The following is a 22,254-nucleotide window of genomic DNA, read 5'->3' on the forward strand; positions in this document are numbered from 1 at the left end:
AGTTAATTACATCCTGTTAGTTTTAATATTCTACAGTATCTTTTATAACATAAGGTAGGCTAAAAAAAATTGTTACCTGATAAAATCTTTTTAATTCAAAAACTAAAAATTTAGAGTTTGCAAACACAGAAGTCTCTGTACTTGTTTGCATAGAAAACCAATATAGTAAAGTACATTTGAATAATGAAGTTTGTAGCTTAAGCCATTATTTTTAGGTTTAACTGGCCAAAAAAAATTAAAACCTTGTTCAAAAAATTAATATCTATGGTCCACCCCTCCAACCCAATCAGTTTGTCACAGTTTCAGAGTAAATGTACCTGTATTTCCCCTTTGTGGTCCACCAAAGGCACCCAATTTAGGCTTCCTGCTCCTAGCAGTCACCTCTCTTGGGCAGAGACCCAAATCTCACTCCCTACCGACTGGGGATTTTAAGGCTGAACAACTCCCTACCTTACTTATATGGTGATATCCCCAGCAGCCAGACTACCATAAAGACGGTTGGCTGTGCCTTTTTTTTGTCTCTCCAATGGCTCTAACCAGTGTGTTGCCCACAGTTATAAGTTACCATACAGCTCCTTCTAAACAAGCATATTTATTCTTAAGGTAAAAACATTGCAGAGAAAACACACAACAATAAAAGTTGCTACACACATGCAAAAAATCTTACCAGAGGTCAGCGATGTGCCCTGTAAGCTGCATGGCCATGCAGCAGGCTCTCAAGGGCAGGTGGGGAGAGGCATCTCTCCCCAGACCCACCAGAGCTGCCGGGGAGAGGAGCCCCTGGCTCGACCTTGCCCAGCCCCGCCAGAGCTGTTGCAGCCGGGGAGAAGCATCTCTCACCAGCCCCGAGCTGCTGCGGCAAGAGAGGGCTGGGGGGAGTCCTCTCTCCCCACCACAACCCTGGGGAAGCTTGCACCCCAAACCCCTCATCCCAGACCCCACCCCAGAGCTTGCACCCCAACCCTGTGCCCCAGCCCTGAGCCTCCTCCCACAGTCTGAACCCCTTGTCCCCACCACCACCACATGAATTTTGTTGTGTGCACCAATATGAAGGTGATGTGACACACATCACCTCCATATTGGTGTACATAACAAAATTCATTCCGCACATGGACATAAAATATTAGAGCAAACACTGGAGGTCATCCCTAATATCAACATAGGGCTCTGGTAGGTTAAACCCAGAACTGGATTTTCTCCCATGGTTACAAGTTCACAATTGTCTTCACTCCAGAACCACAACAAAGGCCGGGCAGATCAGTTGCTTCTTTATATAACTTGGGCCTTTTATCTTGGCCTTCTTTAACAAGTAATCAACAGACAATAACCATGTACTCAAGGTATAGCTTTAAAGGGCTGGGTTTTTGCATAACCAGAGTTGGGGACTTTACATTCGCCGCTCCCTAAAAATTCCCCCAGAAGTCAACTTAACACTTGTCCCCAAAGTCCATACTTTTCTGGCACATTTGCAGTATAATCTTTAGAACTCCCAGTTCTTACATCTGTCACATTTTCTCTATATAGGTTACATACAATCCTGGCACACAATAAGACATAAAACTTAATGCAGTAGTACAGGATATTTCAGGAAATTGCCCCATCTGTCATACAGTGTTTTCACCATCTTGTCATATGGATGTACTCTGTGTGGCCTATATCACAGTTATATCTAAGCACATCACATGCATTTAATTTATCCTTACAACACCCCGGTGAAGCAGGAAAATATTAGGAAAATATCTGTTTTACAGATTGGGAACTGAGGAACAGATGGATTAGTTGTGAAATCCACACCCCATTTAACTCAACAAAAATGTTTCCATTGACTTAAATGGGGCCAGGATTTCTTCCAAAGAGTATGTCTGCTCTGCATCTGGGAGCAAGCCTCTCAGCTCAGGTCCACAGACTTGTGCTAGCAGAACTTGCTCTAGCATGCTAAAAATAGCTCTGTCGATCCCCCTCCTGCCGGCTCCCGCCTGAGCCACAACATCTACCTGGCTATTTAGCACACTAGTGCAAGCCCTGTTAGCACAAGTCTGTGGACCTGGGCTGGGAGGCTGAGTCCTTGATGTACGCAGAGTGACTTGCTCAAGGTCACATAGGAAGCAGAACTGGAAACTGAACCTGGATTTTCTGAGTCCCAGTGTCTTAACCACACTATCATATTTTCTCAGTGAACAAAGTTGGGGGATACAGTGGTAAAAACAGCATTGCCCAGTTAACATCTGTGCTATTATCGTTGCTTATGCTAACAGAGCTAATTGATCGTAATGCAGCAGGGAGACGTTACTCAAAAGAAGCGTAGCATTAGTAGCTGAGAGAGAGGTCTTGCAGCTAAGAAGATAAAATGATAGCAGTGGGAAACATGGGGCTGGTCTTAAGTGTGTTAGCAACACAAGTCTCAGAATCAAAATTCAGCTCTTGCTTCCCAGGACAACAGATGCAGGTTTCAGCATGTTCAGTCCCTAGAAATGAAGAACACTCTGGCGGAACTATCTCCAGCCATTCTCTGGTAGATGGACAGTTTAATGCTCAGGATAAGACATGTTGTATGGGACTATCAAACAGACTTGTTAATTCTGAATAATTTGTAGTGGAATGAAAAACGATTTCCATTTTAGAACATGTTGAAATGTTTTACTAGATTTGTTAAAATTGTAAGATATCATTACATTGTTATGATGATATAATGTATTTGTGTTATAAAAATAATTCATATAGTGATTCTGTGAATTTACCATTTCTTTTTCTGTTTTGTTTTAACATATCTCAGAGGCTGGTACTAGAGGAACTTCAGATACAGTTAAAGGTGTGAAACGGAAAAAGATTGTAACGGAAAACCATCTGAAAAAGATAACAAAATCGCCTTTGAGAAACCCCCCTCAGGCCAAGCATAAACAAAATGTAGAAGAATCTTCATCAACTAAAATTCTTCCTGATGCTTTGGAAGACTTACAAGCAAAGAATCAGTTACCTGTACAAAATAGAAAACAATGTGTGAAACAAAATGGGAAAACACTTAGTAGCAAGGTAACTGATGAAACAGTCACATCTGAGACATGGATGCAGACAAATCTTTCATTGTTACATAAGTCCTTGGATTTGAGTAAATGGACAGCAGAAGACTGTGATACAAGCCAATTAAACTTGCCAGCAAAGAAGCCTCTCTCTAATTCCTTGTCAAGTAAATCAAAGACTGACAATAATGAATGTATTACTTTTGTTGATTGTAGTACTTCATCCTCAAGTGCAAGTACTGCATTTGATGTCTTATTAAAAGCTATGGAGCCTGAACTGAACATCTTAGCACAAGAGTGCCCTCCTTGTGGGATGCAAATAGAAAAAGTGAGACCAAATAAAACTACGAGCCCCTCTTCGAGTCTCACATCCAATACGAGTGTCCCAAATCATTTTGCTTTATCACAGCAAGAGTTTGTAGCTGGATCGCACTACTATCCTTGTTCTTCACGTGATATGCACACGGTAACATCAGGGAAGAGTGAACAAACACAGACCATGTCAATTTCTCATTCACAAGAACAATTTATTGCTAAAACTGGACAGCAAAATCAACAGATTGTTGTATGTCCAGGTTTCACTAGATCACTGGTACGTCAGCAGGGTAAAGAAAACCCCAAACTCCAACAGATATACAGTATAGCAGTAACCTCTTCTGTAGTACACCCCCCCTCTTCTACTGTGACTCAGGTTTTTCCTCAAAACCAGCTAGTAGCTAATTCATCTTCGTCTTTGTCAGTTAAGCCATCTCATTCAACACACTTACCTGTAGCTCCCCTGTATAATTCAGCCCAAATAGCATCAGTTGTCAACCATGGTGTAGAACAAATATGTAATCTTCTGAAAGACCAGAAGCCTAAAAAACTAGGAAAATATGTTTGTCAGTATTGCAATAGGGCTTGTGCTAAGCCTAGTGTTCTCCAAAAGCATATCAGATCCCATACAGGAGAGCGACCGTATCCTTGTGTGACATGTGGATTTTCATTTAAAACCAAAAGTAATCTATACAAGCACAAAAAATCTCATGCACATGCAATCAAACTTGGACTTGTCTTACAACCAGACTCTGGTGGTTTATTCCTATCTCATGAATCAGACAAAGCACTTAGTATTCATTCAGATGTGGAAGAAAGTTGTGAAAGTGAAGATGAAGGCACTGCTGATGAAAGACAAGACGATCAAGGATCCTTAGAACTGGAACCTGCACAAATAGTGAAAATCATTTCAAATTCTGAAACGTTACGGAAAGGTAGCCCCATTCCATTAAGCAATCCAAACTATGTAATAGGTGACTCTTCATTGCATGACACAGAACCACAAGTTAAGGCAGCTTTACCTAAAGTAGTAGTTCATCCTGTGAATGTTTCTCCTTTAAGGGCTGATAGTCCAGAAGTAACAGACTCCACGCCTCAGCTTGCTGCAGCACAGAGACAAGGAGATTTTAAAGTTACAAATATAAAATCAAATGTAACACACATGGTCTCTTTAAAGGAGACAGATGTTAAGCACCACCAGAAAATAGAAATGGGTCCATTAGAAGAACAGCTTGGGTCTGCTATAGGAACAGTGCATGCACAGCTACAAAGACAACAGGCAACTGATTGTTCCCAGGAACAAGGAAAATGTCTTCTGAGCCCTAGGAGCTTAGGTAGCACTGATTCTGGTTACTTTTCACGTTCTGAGAGTGCGGATCAAACAATGAGTCCACCAACTCCTTTTGTCAGAGGATTGCCCACCTCTGAAAAAGACCCAAATAAAAATCTGTCCTCTGTGCCACGAATAAGTGCTACAGTGGCATCTGTTGTACAAACAGTTTGTGCTGAAAAACATTTACTTTTCTCTGGTCAAATGCGACCACCAATGGCAACGAAAACACTTGAGGAACGCATCTCAAAGTTAATATCAGATAATGAAGCTGTAGTAGATGACAAACAGTTAGATAGTGTGAAACCAAGAAGAACGTCTCTTTCAAGAAGAGGCAGTATAGACTCACCAAAATCATACATATTTAAAGACTCCTTCCAGTTCGATTTAAAACCGATGGGGAGAAGAACTAGTTCAAGCTCCGACATCCCAAAGTCTCCTTTCACACCAACTGAGAAATCAAAGCAAGTTTTTCTTCTGTCTGTACCGTCCCTTGACTGTTTACCTATAACCAGAAGTAATTCTATGCCTACTACCAGCTATTCAGCTGTACCTGCAAATTTAATACCACCTCCTCATCCAATTCGAGGAAGTCAATCATTTGATGATAAAATTGGCTCTTTGTATGATGATGTCTTTCTTTCGGGACCTGTCACTCCACTGCACCAAGGGGGGCATACTCGCACTCTTGTTAGACAGACAGCAATAGAAGACTCTTCAACTAATGATAGCCATGCTCTCGGACCAGCACGATCTGTAGAAGAAGGTTATCATGGATGTAATTTGCCTAATGAACTCTCATTGCCAAGGAGCAAGTCACTTGCACAAGTTTCAAATTTGGAAAAAGTAAAGAAATCACATCCAGGGCGAGGGACAATGTTTGAGTGTGAAACTTGCAGAAACCGATATAGAAAACTGGAGAATTTTGAAAACCACAAGAAGTTTTATTGTTCAGAGTTGCATGGACCAAAAACCAAGGCAGCTATCAGAGAGCCTGAACATAAGATAGTCCCTAGCACCACACAACCTCAAATTCTGCACTACAGAGTTGCCAGTTCAACTGGTGTCTGGGAGCAGACACCACAGATAAGAAAAAGAAGGAAAATGAAAAGTGTTGGAGATGATGACGAGCCACAGCAAAATGATACTGGGATACCATCAAAGAGTACAGAAGGCCAAAGTAAGCCAGGAGATTTTCCCAGTTTATCTAAACCTAATGCAACAATCGTAGGTTCACAACAGCATGGCACCATTCCGCTTCAAAGGTCTCAAATTCAGCTTGTGGCTCGAGGCACAGAACAAACCACTGACCCAAAGATCTCTCCACTTATGAAAAAGCAGACAAGTTCAGTTGCACAAGAAAAGGTAGAGTTGAAAAGACAAGGAACTGGCATTTCAGTAATACAGCACACTAATTCATTGAGCAGGCCCAGTTCATTTGAAAAATCAGAATCTTTTGAAAGAGTTTCACCAGTGTCTTTTCAAGAGGTTAATAAGGCTGTGAAGCACCATTCTTTGAACACAGTGGTAATTCAAGAGGAAAGGCATTCTCATCTGAACACTTCCCAGCATCATCAATCAGTGTCAGCAGAAGCACCCAGAGTGGAACTTCAGGAAAGTCAAATAGTCTCTAATGAAAGAAATGCAGTAATGCAGCCATTAAAACTAGTTCGCCAACATAACATCCAGGTTCCTGAAATACTGGTCACAGAAGAACCAGACAGGGACCAGGAAAACCAATTCAGTGATCAGGAAAAAACAGAAAAGTTTAATTGGCCTCAGCGTAGCGAAACTTTGTCAAAATTGCCAACAGAAAAACTGCCACCGAAGAAGAAAAGGATCCGGTTGGCTGAAATTGAGCATTCTTCAGCTGAATCGAGCTTTGACTCCACGCTTTCTAGAAGTTTAAGTCGGGAGAGTAGTTTATCTCATGCCTCTAGTTTCTCAGCTTCATTTGATAAAGAAGACATTTCTAAAAGTGAGAATGCTTCCAAAATAGATCTTAATAAATCAGCAGAATTCCTTACAATTCCTGCTGGCTCAAATACACTTGGTGTGCCTGGCCCTCCTTGCAGGGAAATGAGACGTGCTGCATCAGAACAAATTAACTGCACACAACCAGCCATGGAGATTGTAGATTACAGAAGTAAATCTTTTGATTGTGGAAATATGTCTCCATCAAAACCTACCCCACTTGTAGAGAGAGCCTCTCCAAAGTTGTCTTCTGTCTGTGGAGTTACCGGACATGTGCCTCTGTTAGAAAGGAGGAGGGGGCCACTTGTAAGACAAATATCTTTAAATATTGCTCCAGAAAACCATCTGCCTCAGGTTAAATCTTCATCTTCATTTCAAATAGCTCATGCAACGGACGTGTCTACAGTACCATTTCACAGGCTGCAGACCTCTAGTAGAACTTCAGTGGAGTTTCCTTCAAGTTCTCAGCATTCACAGACTTACTCTAAACCATTACATGAATCTCAGTCAGTAACTCAGAACTGTAACCCTCTTAGCCTCCCCTCTGTTCAGCAACCTTTAGGTCCTGTTTTGCATAATCAGGGAAAGCAGCCCTCAACACAACAATCACAGACTTCTCTTAAAGTACTGGCTCCAGGAGAACAAGCAGACACAAACACCTTTTCTTGTCAGTCTGTTGAAAAGGAGTATTACTTTGCTCCCAAGTATCAGCTTCAAGTTAAAGCTCCACATGTAAGCAAGTCATATTCTTCTAAACCAATAACAGCTGCTTTCCCAACCCACACTCTTCCAAGTCAAAATGATGTGAACCAGAGTGGGACTTCATTATCCATACCTACTAAATTAGCTGACAGTATGTCTAATCTGTATTCAGTGCCTCCCCAAAAACGTATGGTACCTGAAAACTCCAGTGGTCAAATACATCACATCCCAACTTTTATGGTGCCTGTTCGTGTTCATAGTAATGTTCCATCTTACGGATTTGCTACTGTTACACCTCTTCCCCAAATTTTAGTGACGCAGGATCAGGTAAATCAGTCTGTCTGTAAAACAAATGTTGTGACAATGCCAACTCTTGAAGGGAAAACTCTGCCGCCAAAATTACACAGAGATCATCAGAGGGTTTTACCAAATCTACAATCATCATCTATATTTGATAATTCATTTTCTGAGACTGGAAGCAGAAATTCACCTTTGCCAAGTTCCTTGAATATTATTCAGAAATTACCAGTTAGTGGAGTCTTCCCCCAACAAGAAGCTACAGCATCAAGTAAACGCATGCTCTCACCAGCCAATAGTTTAGATATTGCCATGGAAAAACACCAAAAGCGTGTTAAAGATGAAAGTGGAGCAGCTTGCACAACAGATGCTAGATCAATGCAAACATTGAACATTCGAGCCAGTGACCCTAATAGGCAAAAGAAGCCAGTATTGGTGCGACAGATTTGCACCACAGAGCCTCTTGAAGGCCTCTTATTAGAGCCTGATGTTGTTCCACAACATGAAAAAAGCAGCAAAGATAGAAATTCACCAGATGTGCTAGTAACTGACCACCATTCATCTGAAAGTGTTAAAACTGGAGTTTCTGAAACCATAAAGGATTCACCGGAATTTGAAAATCTTACATCTTCTGCACCTCAAAGTTTTGAAGTTAAAAAGCCATCTGAAGCGTCTGCAGTGAATAATCAGACTTCTGTTCTGAAGGCTTTAGGTAACAGTCAAGAAAGGTGGTCCCCACGGGTTAATAATGAGGGCACACAAATTAATACCCAAGGCCAAGCAAACCCTGAAACTACTCTATCAGTGGCAAATGCAGGGGATACACAACGGTTGTCATTTCCAAGCCTAAAGACTTCAACAAATTTTACATGGTGTTATCTGTTAAAAAGAAAGCCATTACATCTGCTACAAAATGACCAAAAAACTTCAGCATATTCTACTTGGACTATTAGTCTCAACAATCCCAATCCGCTTGGCTTGTCAACAAAGGTTGCTCTTTCCCTCCTAAATTCAAAACAAAAAGTTGAAAAACCACTATATACTCAAGCAATAACAACTCATTCCAGATCCGATGTATTGGTTTACTCAAGCAAGTGGAGGAATAGCTTAACCAAGGTACTTAAAGTACATTTAATATATCTTAATTTTAAGGATCAAATTTGTGTTTATAGAGTACTTGCTTTAAAAAAGCATACTGCATTTATATTTTTAATAATGTATTGTGCCTTGATTTTTTCCCCTATCTAATTACTTATATGCATAATGTGCTTATGTGTTATAGTTGTGCTGGGATGCACTACTATGAAGATATTACGCTATTTCAATGAAGAAACTTGTTCTTAGGTGTATATCACTTTTCATTAAAAAAAAAAAAATTTCTTTGTGGATTAAAATTAGACAGGTCTTTGAACAGAAATCCATTTGGCTAGTTTTAAATTGCAAGAAAAGTGTGCCAAAAATAGCTTCTATTTAAATACTTTAACACTGTCTGTTTAAAAGCAGCTTTGTTTGTAAATGAAGAGTTTGCAGGTATTTGACCCTATAAATTGACTATTATTGTCTGATGTAAAGTAGTGCTCTCAGATTGAGCAGTTATCCATGGGTGTGCTACAAACACATTTGATATCATTACTAGTTGAAACAAGGGGCGTGGGAAGCAATGTTCCCTCTAATTTTTTTATATCTATGTGCGGAATGAATTTTATTATATGCACCAAAATGGAGGTGATGTGTGGCGGGGGTGGGACCGAGAAGTTTGGAGTGTGGGAGGGAGCTCAGGGCTGGGGCAGAGGGTTGGCATGCAGTGGATGGGTGTGAGGGCTCTGGACAGTAAAAGTGAGGGCTCTGGGATGGGGCTGGAGATAAGGCATGCAGACTGCCCTAGGGTTGGGGCCAGAGGACTCTCCCCAGCCCTCTTCCTGCCGCAGCAGCAAGCTCTGGGGGAGGGTGGCCCCTTCTCTCCACTGGCAACAGTTAGCTCCAGGGCTGGGGGAAAGAGGCCCACGGCAGCCCTGCAAGCCCCAATTTGCTCCCCTCCACAGTCCCCACCCACCCACTCTCCAAGCCCCTGTGGTTGTGTCTCCCTTTATAGCCTGTTGTGCAGTTTAGAAGGAACTTAGGTGGGAGGGAGAGAGAGAGAGAGTTCTATTCCCACCCCAATCCTCCAATTTGATAGTTTGGATCAAACAATTGCCAAGATAATGGTGGTTACCGCTTTCTTAAAAATTTTCACTACCCATTCTATACTATTGATTGATATTGTTCCAAAGAACCCATTAAATCTACAGAGTTAAAAACATGTTCAAAATAATATACATAATCCATGTATATATGAATAACACCATCGACATGGAATCAGCAGTCAAAGAGCATCAGTCTCCTTCAGTGGCTCATATGTCCTCAACAGAAAGCCCTCATCCTATTCAGCGCATTTGACAGCCTCCAACTGAAGAGAGGCCCCTAACTGGAAGAGTAGATTAAGAATGAAAATTCAGAATTGTTAAAGAAGCTTGCACAATATCTACCTGCATAATACCTAGTTAGAGCTAATGTTACAGCATTTCATTTGTGTGAGCACCACAATAAGGTAAAAACTTTGAGGTCTGAGAATGATATATGATTATACAATATGGTGTCTTCAGCTAAAAAATGTTTGGATCCTTGCTTTGAAATATGTGCATTTTGAATGCTGCCAGGTATTATGGGCCCTCACAGGATTTCTGTTTCAATCCAGAGTATACAATACAAATCGCTTAATTTAATGGGACTTCAATACACTTTTCAAATCATTGTCTTGTATGTGCTTGAATATCTAGGCACAAGTAAGTGAGTTAGAGGCAGTATAACTGTCTACGGTGTAGATGTTTTATAAAATATCGTTGCAGTGCATAGTAATATCTCATATCACATATTTTATATCTATACAGTTTATTCTCAAATTTCTTTGAGTGTCCTGAAAAATTTTTTCTATGAGTGTCTCATTGCAGTTGTTGCTTCCCATACATGATCAGAATCTTTATCAGAGTATAATATTCTGTGCACGTTTTGAGTGAATTTGAGTAACTTTTCCTTCCGCACTAAAACATTAACAGAAACTAGACAACTGGAAATGAATGATCACCACATGCAATCCATTAATTACCCTGTTTTTGTTGTTAAAAAAAACAACCCACAAAATATACAAAAGAATATGCAAGTTGGTTCGTGTATTGGGCACCTCCTATCACCCCTTTTTGCCGAGGGGTGGCTCTACAGTGCCCTGCTAACAATTTCTCACTCAAAGGGCTTCTTAAACAAATGGCAGCTGGGCTTTTCTTGTCCATTCACCACCGTTTCTCGAGGATCCAGGTTTATTCACATGCAGAAAGTTCCAGAATCAAGCTGAAAGTCCCAAAACACAGTCCATCAGGTTTACTCTCTTGCTGGGTTATGCTCAGGCTTTTCCTGCCCTTCGTCCCAGGTCTGTCTTCTGGAGCCTGCTCACTACCAGCAGTCTCCAGTTCACTTCCTGCCTGGGGCTTTTCCTCCTTTGGCAGGTCACTCCCAGCCCTGCTTGGCTGGAACCTCAAGTTTCTGGCTCTGGCTACTAGACCCTCTGGTCTCAGGGTTTTTCCCCATATAAACCTTTCTCACTTCCTGCTATTTCCTAGGCTTCCCTCTTCACTACAGCCACTTGCTGCCCTTTACAGGGAATGACATGATCCAACCCTTTTTAGTAATCAGGGTTGACTAGCCCTAGGTCTTCCAGCCCTTAAGAGGCAAGGCACCCTGTTACAGTACTGCTCTAGAAATCCTGTAACCAAATGCACATCTTGGCTGGTATAGTCTCTCTTGTCCTTGAGCAGTAAGGTAAGCCTCCAGAATGGCAATGCCAAGGACACCAGCATTAGAAGCAGCAATGTAATTGCCTGCCTACCTCAGAGAGATACAAGGACAGCAAGCTATTGATAAATGTTCATTATCAGAGTATAAAATTACTTTTTTTCAAACTAAAACAAATTAAAATTTACCTTTTCATTGTGTGGGGGGTAACAGTCACCCTTTTGTCTGACAAAAGGATTTCAGTTGATTTTTTCTTTAAGAATATTTCCATTCCATTCTTCCACCCCCCTGCCTCAAAAGTTAACAGGTGCGATCATTAAAAATTAACTACTCTTTAAGCTGCAAGGTGATAACATTTTTAATGCCTTGGTGTACTATAAAAATGTGGAAGAAAGGAGACTTGTTTTGCAATGGCCACGTATTTCAGTGTTTGTAAAACTAACAAATGGAGCAGTATGCTAATTTGCACTGAATTTGATGTTCTTCAGTAACTGATGTACCTTTCTGCAAATAGATTAAGCAGACTCTGTACTCTAATAATTTTTCTATATTGATGCTATACCAATAATATATTATAAATTGGCAACAAGGGTCAGTATTTATCTAGTCTGCCTGAATTTGTTGTCCAAGGCACTGAAAGGTTAATTACTAAGAAAATGTAGTAGAAATGTGCACTTTGAGTTGTATCATCTTATAAAGAAAACTGTGCACTGTACAGTGCAGTTTGAGATTCTTCTTTGTTTTCCTTACCATTTTGCCTGATGCCAGTTTTGTGCAGTGTTTTTTTCTTTTTGGGTACAGCTGTAAGTTTTCAACATTAGCCCCAAAGATCAGTTTGTCTAGAATCACGCAAAGAATGTCTAGAACATACAGAATTATTATTTGGGGGATCAACAATGATTATTTTGGGTTAGTCTTCAGTGTATGGGCAGCACATTCTTCATGCTGTGGCTATGTGAGGATTTGAATCTGGGTCAACAGGGCCTGAAATTGCCATGGAGGAAACATACCCCCGTCTGAGGGAAAGAAGTGTTGCTATTCAGTGGCAAAGACTACAGTTTAGCAGCTCCAAAGGGATCTGTCTAGTATTTCTTTGCTGAAGAGAAGGTTAAGATACAAAATATTCAGAGGTGGGGACAGATATACCGTAAGGCTAGAAAAATAACTTCAGAATTGCCAGAGAGACTGTAAGGATATTCTATTAAACCTCTATAGGCAGGAAAGTATTAGGGTGAAATCCTGGCCCTATTAAAGTCACTGGAAATTTTACCATCAGTTTCACTGGGGTGAAGACTTAACCCTTTGTGTTAACAACAAAAAATGTGCATTTCAATACAGACTGCTGTTTCTGTATCCATATTGCCACTGAATTGTATTATGTATTGCAAAGTCAGTGTTCCTCTTTTTTTTTCTTCCTCATATCTGTTTCAAGATGTCTCCCTTATATAGTAGATGAGATGTATTTAAATGTTACTACAGTAAAACAAAAAACTTAAAGGGATACTGTCGTGACAGATAGGCATTAAATTGGCCTTTTTTCTAGTTGTGTGCATTTAGCTATTTTCTTTGGGAAAGCGAAGTTTTGTATGGGCTTTTCACTATACTTTTTGTTTTTTTTTAAAAGAACAGTCATGAGCAACCTCTGCAAAAACAAGCCAGTGTGCATGTACAATGGAGAAAAGAAAATTCTGTTGGAAAATAATTTCAGTTTAGCGTATAAATAGTGAGTAACAAAATTCTGAATAATATTTTGATGTGTCCTTTTAAACAGAGGCTGCCCATTACTTACATTTACACTTATTCTGCTAACAAAGAAGCAAAATTATTAATTTTTCTTCAAGTTTATATTCTGATCTTTTTTTCAAAGTATATTATTATGGTGAAGCTGGAAAGTAATTCATCTCCATTTCTCCAGCTTCTGACTGGCATCAAATTAAGTGACTAGCACTTGTACTTAAAGGAGTTATAAAAGAAGAAAGTGCTGCAAGAAATCATCAAGTGAAGATTAATGTATGCCTCAGATTGTGCAAAGGTTATGATTAAAAAATAGAAATTAAGGATTGAAAAGAGCTAGCATGTGCTTTGCCAATGCAGGATTTTTTCATACAGTATATTCTCAGCCGTTTCCTCCAGTCCAGTTCATGTTTAAATGTCTCAAGCAGTGGGGTTTGAAATGTTTTTCTGGACACTCAGAATGCTATTACAATATTGTCACCTTTCTGTGCTAATCCCAATCCTAAAAAAAGACATTTCTATTGACATTAGATGTCAGGAGAAGAATGAAGATATGTTTAAGTAAATGCAGGCAATAAGGAAATCCAGGACCCTTTTCTGTTCTTTACCATTGACTGGACCAGAGGAAATAGTGTGGGCATAGACCGTTGATTCAAAGTACACCCCAAAGATGTGTGTAACGGAGAAGGGGCTATTGCTTTTAAAATAAATAAATATAATATGTTCAAATAAATTAAAGGCCCAGTGAGCTAATGCAGTTTCTTGGACAGGAGAGGTAGCTACTTGGTCCAAACTCTATTTTCTTTCCTAGACATTACAAGCTCAATCACCTGATACTAGCTGTTGTTTCTCAGTAGTTCTCTCTTAAGCCTAGTTACTACAGATGTCCCCCGGGTTACACAAATCTGCACTTTCAGAAAAATTTCCATAAGCTAAAAATAGGAGTCGAGGGTTTTTTGGTGTGTGTGTAATGGTTGAGTATATGTTTCCGACTAACACAAAATTCGAGTTATGCAAGGCATTCTGGAACGGAATGCTTGCATAAGTTGGGGAGCATCTGTACCTAATTTTGTGTACTACTCTCAAAGTTTGATTCCCTCTCTAAGGTGATTCTTGGTACATTCCACTGTGAAGATTTTTTGCCATCAATAGGCTGAAGAATGGAAAATACCTACTGATTGGATCATTTCCTTTCTTGGATTATGTGTGACAACAATCCAACTCACCACTGGAAAAAACTTAAATCGGAGCAGTCTTATATTTAAACTAGCAAACTATCTCAAAATATTAAAAAACGTTTTCCCTAAATGGCTCTGTGCCAGTGGGGAAAACATGAAAGTTATAGCTCTGGAAAACTTTGGTTCTCGGTGTAGTTTTCCATGGAACAGTTGTACATGACATCAGTAGTTGTTAAATCCTGGTCTTTGTGCTGCATTAATCACTGTCACTCCAGTTTTATATCAGTAATGGAGGTTGGTGGATTTAATGTGGCACAAAACTGGAATAATTCAGAGGTGAATCAGGCCTTTGCCTCCAGTCATAAGAGCAGGAGGAAAGCCACTGAGAAGATTGTCAGGCATTAGAAATTGAAGAAAGGAAACTTTTACTGTCCAGTATAATTTTTCTTATCAGTTGACCTCTAACTGTGGTCCTTTTGTTTAGGAGTGAGGCACAATAATGCAGTGTTCTGCCTCTGCCTGCACTGTACCTCTCGTACACATAGAGGTGACCTGAGTCTTCATGACTCTGAGTCTGGTACTTTTCACAAACACTATTTACAAAAAATAAATAAAAATGCAGATTTTCCCGATTACCCCATGATTCCTGAAATTTTCTGACAGAAATTCAAATAACATTTCTATTCGTGCATTTCTGTAATAGCAAAAGTTTTGCTACAGCTCACTGGGGTTATTTTCTATGTTATGAACACTAAAACCAGTGCTAAATTAGCATAAAACCAGTTAATTAAAATATGTGACTGTGGGAAGTGGGATGGTAGTTTTGAACATGGATTTGAATATCCTGTCTCATCACCATTATGTATGTCATATATTTATAGAAAGGTTAAATTTACCTTGGTGCAGATGGCCCAAGAGCTTGTAAGCTATATAGAGCAATTACCTCTGGATTCTCTTCCCTTTTTCCTTTATATTAAATGTGGAAAAAAAAGTTAATTCATTAAGACTGAAAGATCAAGCACTTAAAGTCAGCAAATTCCAGGTGCTGGGAATGGTCACACACTGCTGGCCACACTGCACAGAAATTGCATTTTCTATTCCCCTTTCCCTTATTAAACATAAATGTTACACTATAAAAAGTAATAGACTAAGCTATAACATATGCCATGAAATATACAGGAAGTTCAGTGTGGTTGAGTTAAGTTTGCCCTGCCACTTGAAATTCTGGTATCTCCTGTCCAGGGTGTTAGATATTGTTAATGCAACATGAAGGATAAAGATATTTTTGCATGAGGGTGAAATTTATATTCCACTGCATACAGCCAGAATTATCAGGCTTGATGTGGAAGAAGTATTTAGAGTGGAGGAAGGAAAGACCAACATCAGTCAGGACATAGAGATGTATCAACCTTAAATGCTGGAGTAGCAGCTGCAGCATCCTGCACTTGTGCAAACTCTTAAGGTCATTGGAAATGCCAAATTATGAATATACTATTTTCTCCTTTGACCCATCCCCAGTGCTGCACCTCTTTGCACCATACGCCTACACATGCAAAAAGCAAAAGCATGACTCAAGTGATATAGAGGAACTTGCACAATCCCTTCATACCAGGATGATTGTATATAGTTGACAGTGTTTTAATATGTGATCAACGTAAATACATCGTTGAGGCATTGCCTTTTCTGTGAATTCTAAAACCTCCAACATTCACTTTTATAGCCAATGAAAAACATTTTAAATAATGAGTCTAATATTTTTCTCCTACCATTTTATTGGCTTATTAGTATTAGAAAATGTGCTAGGTATGCCAGCTATGTGGGTAGAACAATTTATAAATATGGCTGTAATAACTGTCAGCTAATTAGATCATTGCCTCATTTTATAAATATGCTAGACTTGGAAGGATTAGATTTCAACTGGTAAATGTTGTAGAATTCAGCCTTTACAAAAAAAGATAAAAAATAATTTCCTTCTTTAATAATCAAGGGAAAACTGAAAAATTATTTTGCATTGTTAGATGACTGGTATACTCTCTCTTAATTTTCTCTGCCAATAAGAAACACATATGGAATACTGTTATCAAGGGGTTTTGGAATTTCTGCTTTGAAACTTACTAAATTGTGAATGGACCACTCTTACAGTGAAAATATAAACATATTTTTAAATTAATATAACCTGTAAGTATCTCTTCTTTGTATACGTCTGTCTTTCTCCCCTCTTCATCTCTGTTGACAGTTGTCAGCCGCCCCTGGAGGCAGTGAGATACTAGTGGTTCATGTGCCCCTGGTAGAATCTGAGCATTGCAGCTACAAGACAGGAATTTTTGAGACGTGTCCCCTGCAGTCCCCTGTGAGAGCTCTAATGAGCAAGTGGTTCAAATATATGGTGCTCATGAAGTGTAGTCCTGATACTATACCAGTAGTACCGGAAGAGAAAGTGGAAGTAATTGGTTTGTATGGCTAAAATTTCTCACTTCTGGTCAAACTATGGAGGACAGCAGCATCCTGGTGCAGCTGAGGAACATCACCTAAGAGAGTCCTGAGGTTGCAGCTGGTATGACAGCCACTAACTTCATGGCTTCTGCCACAGAGATAAAAGAGGCCAAGAGACATGGAGAGGCATAGGAGGGCCTCTTCAGATTTCAGAGGATTAAGTAGGTTTGTTGTCCAAACTCCATGCTTGTTCCATAACCCCACCTAAGCTGAGCCCTTGACAACAGAATGAGGAGGCCACTTTGAATGCAAACTCACAGCATTCCCATTTGCCATGGGAGAGTAACTTCCATAAGGGTCAATGGGTCCATAAGCTCTCAATGTGTAGTAGGAAATAAGCTAAGTAAGATGATCTTGTTCCAAAGATCTACAATCAGTGTTACAGGTATGGCTTCTAAAGCAATTATTTGTGCATATAATTGGTTTTTTTACTTTGTTTATTCTTAATTTACTGACTTGAATAACATAATGAAGGGTGCTAACATCAGCTGTAGTCAGAAATTTATAAATTTCCTATTTTCTTTCAGCGGGCATTAAATAAAAAAAAATTGACTCCAAGTGAATTCAGCAATAAAGAAAACTCTGAAACGAGCACTGAGCATGATAAAGAAAATTCCTTTACCAAAACCGAACCAAGAAGAGTTAAAATATTTGATGGAGGGCAAGTATATATTTTTAACCAAACACTATTGGGGGTAATTATTTCTTGGTTCTGGGCTTTGTTTGAAAGTATGATGATCTTTCCTCTTTCAATTTATTTCAATTAACAGTTCTCAAACTGTAGCATGTAGACCAGCAATAGTCTGTGGGATGCTTCCTGGTTTTCCCTAGAGAAACGCCAGTCATATGTTCCATGGTGGTGCACAGATAGAAGGAGAAAGATTAAATGAAGAAACAGCAGACAGTGGAATTAATTTTTTGTAAAGAACACAACGCTCATCACATAAAAAATGTCTGATGTTATAGCTAGATATGGCCATAGGCATAGATATTTTCCTAATGTTACCAGTCCATGCAAATGATTTCCATTGCTGCCACAATGATGGTATGTGACTGTGGCTGGGAGGGGAGCTGGGATGGGATGGGAGCTGGTCTAAGTGATCAGGCCTAGGCAAGATGGTGGTCCTCAATACAATCTCTGTTCACATGCAGTCTATGCTGTGAAAAAGTTGGAGAGCTCTAGTTTGCAAAGCACTCTGACAATTTTACTGAAAATAATAAAGCACTGTAACATTTTGCATCAGATATCAAATGCTCATCAAAATAACAATCACTTGCATGTGGTACCCTCCATGTAACATATTACAGCAGTTCTTTGTAATAGTGAAGTAACACTGACATTTTTAAAGGTTTTGGGGGGAGCACAAAGAGAAGAGAGACGATATGACTTAGGTGATTGGTAATGAGATACCAGGATCGTTCATTTCTAGGCTGATGAATCCAATCCAGGGTAATGGTGAGCATAAGTTTTTGTTACCATCTGTCCAGGCAAAGTGATGTTGCTTTTCTTTGCCCATTTCCTAATGGGTAGGATCCACTTCACAAAAAATCATCACCTCAAGTGGCATCCTGGATGATGTTCTCAGCAGAGAAACCAAGTAATGAATAGCAGCAGACTCTGAAGTACACTTTCATCCAGAGGGTATCCCACTAGGTTAAGACTGAAATACATTGGCAGGGAGATGTGAGGAATTTTTCACTGTCATAACCCAGGCTATTCCAGTTACATAGATCTCAGTCTCCAACATGATGTTCTTTTAGCACCTTTCTCCTCCCCACAAAAATTGACAGTTTTTAGAAGTGTGTGTATGTGTTACACAGATTTACGATTAAGTTTGGAATCTAGATGTTTGTTGTATAGGGGGAAGCCCATTCTTAAAGACATTAGGATTCCGCTCTAAACCTTTTGCTGGCTACCTAGTAAAATAACTGAAGACTAAAATGCCATGAGTTGATCAGAGACAGGCTTTGATTTTGATGTCGTTCATTCACATATTACATTATTTCTGGAATTCTGTTCATTCTACTGCAATTCTAATTTTCTGACTTTAGCTGACATAGGACTTTAGCTAGAAAATAACCCACTTCGTAACAAACTTCCTCACTGTTACCATATTGTTGTTAGGTACAAATCAAATGAAGAATACGTGTATATTCGGGGAAGAGGAAGGGGAAAGTACATCTGTGAAGAATGTGGTATACGGTGTAAGAAACCAAGTATGCTGAAGAAGCATATTCGTACACATACGGATGTCCGTCCTTACCACTGCAACTACTGCAACTTCTCCTTCAAAACTAAAGGTAGAGGCACTTGTCACAGAGAGTGATTTTTCCTTTTTCCTTTTCTTTTCTACCTACTTGAAACTGCCTTTTTTTTTTTTTTTTTTTTTTTAAAGAAATCTAAACAGCAAGAGTGGATATGGAGGTGATACAATAAATTGAATAAGTGGTGTCACAGTAACAACTATAAAATGTTGTGTTCTAATTCAAGCAATGTCCCTATGGGTGCTCCACTTGTGCCTTTGATTGGAGATTTATTGTGTTGATCCTGGTGAGGCCACACATGAGTCATACCCATCTTCATACTCCTTATTGAGGGCATATAATGCCATGCAGACTAATCACCCTCAGTTGCTTCTCAGTGGACTTGGTCTGAGACAGAGTGCTGGTGTGCCTTCTTGTCTTCAATCTCATTTTCTTTCTTTACCTTTCCTTAAATTTAGTTTTATGAATAGTTCATTTTGTAGAGAGGTCAGTTCTATAACCCTCCCTCCCCCTGAGTTTTTTTATTTTGTTTTGTTTTTTCCTTTTGAGATCCCCATCATCCCAGGGTTTGCCAGAGTCTCTGGGTTTTAAACATTGCCACAGTTGCTGGGAAGCTATGCTGGTCAGTGATAGGCATTCCTGGTATATCTGTTGCTTGCAGAAACATACATCCCTCAAAAGTGTATCATCTATTCAGCTTTTGAAAGCAGAACTAGGAAGAATCTGGAGACAAAGTTTAAACTCTTAACGATGGAGTGTGCTCCTCATCTGGCCTTGGATCCAGGCAAGGAGATCCCATCTCCATCCCCACACAGCAGTCTCTGAATGAGAATAGTGTCCAATCAATATCTACATGCTTGTCCAGGTCTACTCTGGAAGGATCGTTGGAGGACTCAGGGAAGATTCATAGACAGAGGGCCAATTCTCTGCTTTGAGAAAGCCTTCATCTCTTCAAAGATCACACTGAAGATCTCACATCCCAATATGGGTACTGCTGAGTCTTCATGTTCCGTCAGTACCGACCCTGTGTCTGGAGCTCTGAGCTCCTCTAAGACTAAAGGCACCAAACATGCTTCTGTACCAGGATCCTTCTCCATACCACAGCAGCAGGACACTGCAGTGAAGGAGTCTAAACACTCTACTCCTAAAAGGATAACACCTACAACATACTCAGTACTCTCCATTCCTAGGCCAGGGAGATGATGTACCAGGGAGAGGGCATACTACTTATTCTGTCTCGGTTCCTCCCAAGCCATCTTCTTCAGTACTGTCTACTTCCATCAGATGAGACTTAATAGAGCAGTCTATGCTGTTGGCTGTCTGTGAAACTTGCCCCATGCCAATCCACCCTGTACCACAGGAATTCAGACACTCCAGGGATTTATTAGTTTCAGATGAGCTGAAGTCTTCACCGATAATGGTTACCAAATGTCTGTTGATAGCGAGAGGGACATGGTGACTGAGGCTGTACCTTTCTCCAGTACCATTCAGTCCTCCAGCACCTTCTAAAAGTGGCAAAGCACTTCCTTTAGATTGAGAGTCAGAAGAGAACTCCTCATCTCAGTGCAGGATTCCCCTACTCACCAAAGGAACTTCTCTCCTGTTACTTTTGGGGAGGGAAGGGAGTTACACCCGGTTAAATCCATGCCCCACACTGATTCAAGCACAATTGGATGCCACCTCCCATGTCCGATGGACCCCACTGAGTGGCTATCCTGGGATCCTTGTTCTAAATATCAACAGCAATTCTCATGTGTCCCTAATCTTTCGCTTGGAGACCACAGGAGGAGACTCTCCTACTTCATCTCTCCCTCCTCCTTTACCTCACATGCAGGAATCCTTTGAAGAGCAGGAGGCCAGAACAGATAAGGACGCTACTCTACAAAAGAATATCTTCTCATCCTCTCTAGATGAGATGATTATGCCTCCTCCACCTTCTTTGACTGATTTCAAACAGTCCCAGGACTTAATGAAATGTATTGCAGACTCTTTACAGATCCCCATAGAGGTCAGAGTCAAAGCATAAGTTCCTGGATATTCTCCAGTGGACTCCCTATGCTCAAGTAGCCTTGCCAATTAATAAGGCCCTGTTGGATCCTACCAAGACCATCTAGCAGACCCTGGTTAACAATACCACTGACATGCAAGCATGCTGATTTCAAAAAAAAAAAAGTCCAGACAAGAACTCTGAATTTTTCTTTTCCAATCTTTCACCTAACTCTCTGGTTGTGGAAGCAGTGAATGAACGCAAGATTCCCAGACAACTTGCTGAAAGCACAAACATCGAGGACGGTGACTCTTGCAGCTATAACTTTGTTGTTGGAACTGAGGTATTGGTTTTCAGCCTTCAACCTTCAGGATGGATATGTTCACATCACAATTTATCCAGCTCACAAGAGATTCCTTCAGTTTCTGATCAGTCAAGATCACTTCCAGTATCAGGTGCTTCCTTTTGGCCTATCTTCTGCCCCCTTCTACTTATTCTTGAAAGTATTGGCAGTGGTCATTGCCTGTCTTTGTCTGGGGAAAACTGTTTTTCCATGCCTTGACAACTGGCTATTCAAGAGCCAGTCTTTCGAGATTCTCTCCACTGTAAAGACAGCAGTGTCTCTGTCCCACAGGCTAGGTCTTCATCTCAACATCAAAAAATCCACTCTGAGCCCTGTGCAAAGGATAGAATTTATAAGGGCATCCTTAGATGCAGTATGAGCAAGAGCTTACCTTCCCATGGACAGGATCATGGCCTTAACAAACCACATCTCAAAAATTCAAATAAGTCCACAGACATCAACACGAAATCACCTTCAACTACTCAGGCACATGGCAGCTTGTACTTTTGTGACACAACGTGTTAGGTTATGCCTTTGATGGTTCCAGGGCTGGTTCAGAATGGTTTATGCCCCCAAACAAACGCAGCCTGCAGAAGCTGGTGTCAGTCCCTCATCAAGTACAAGACACTCAATTGGTGGAAAGACTCAGACAATGTTTGTGCAGGTGTTCCATGCATCCAGCTCTCCCCAGCCATCGCCATAATGACAGCTGCAACTTTGGTGGGTTGGGAAGAACATTTAGGGATCCACACCATTCAGGGCGAATGGTCTGCACAAGAAGCATAGTTGCACATCAA

The 22,254-nt window shown here is 40.2% G+C and overlaps 1 protein-coding gene across 9 annotated transcripts in view; it reads left to right on the top strand.

Annotated features, from left to right (window-relative positions):
* HIVEP1 (HIVEP zinc finger 1) overlaps positions 1-22,254 on the top strand; it is a 193,496-nt gene that overhangs the window by 124,381 nt on the left and 46,861 nt on the right. For all 9 annotated transcript variants that reach the window (XM_032793284.2, XM_075062838.1, XM_075062839.1 and 6 more), the window contains 3 exons: positions 2,774-8,751; positions 17,390-17,523; positions 18,988-19,163. In XM_032793284.2, the coding sequence (XP_032649175.1) occupies positions 2,774-8,751; positions 17,390-17,523; positions 18,988-19,163 (6,288 nt within the window). The remainder of the gene's footprint in view (positions 1-2,773; positions 8,752-17,389; positions 17,524-18,987; positions 19,164-22,254) is intronic.

The sequence above is a fragment of the Chelonoidis abingdonii genome, chromosome 2, assembly GCF_003597395.2.
Source record: "Chelonoidis abingdonii isolate Lonesome George chromosome 2, CheloAbing_2.0, whole genome shotgun sequence".
Taxonomy (NCBI): Eukaryota; Metazoa; Chordata; order Testudines; family Testudinidae; genus Chelonoidis; species Chelonoidis abingdonii.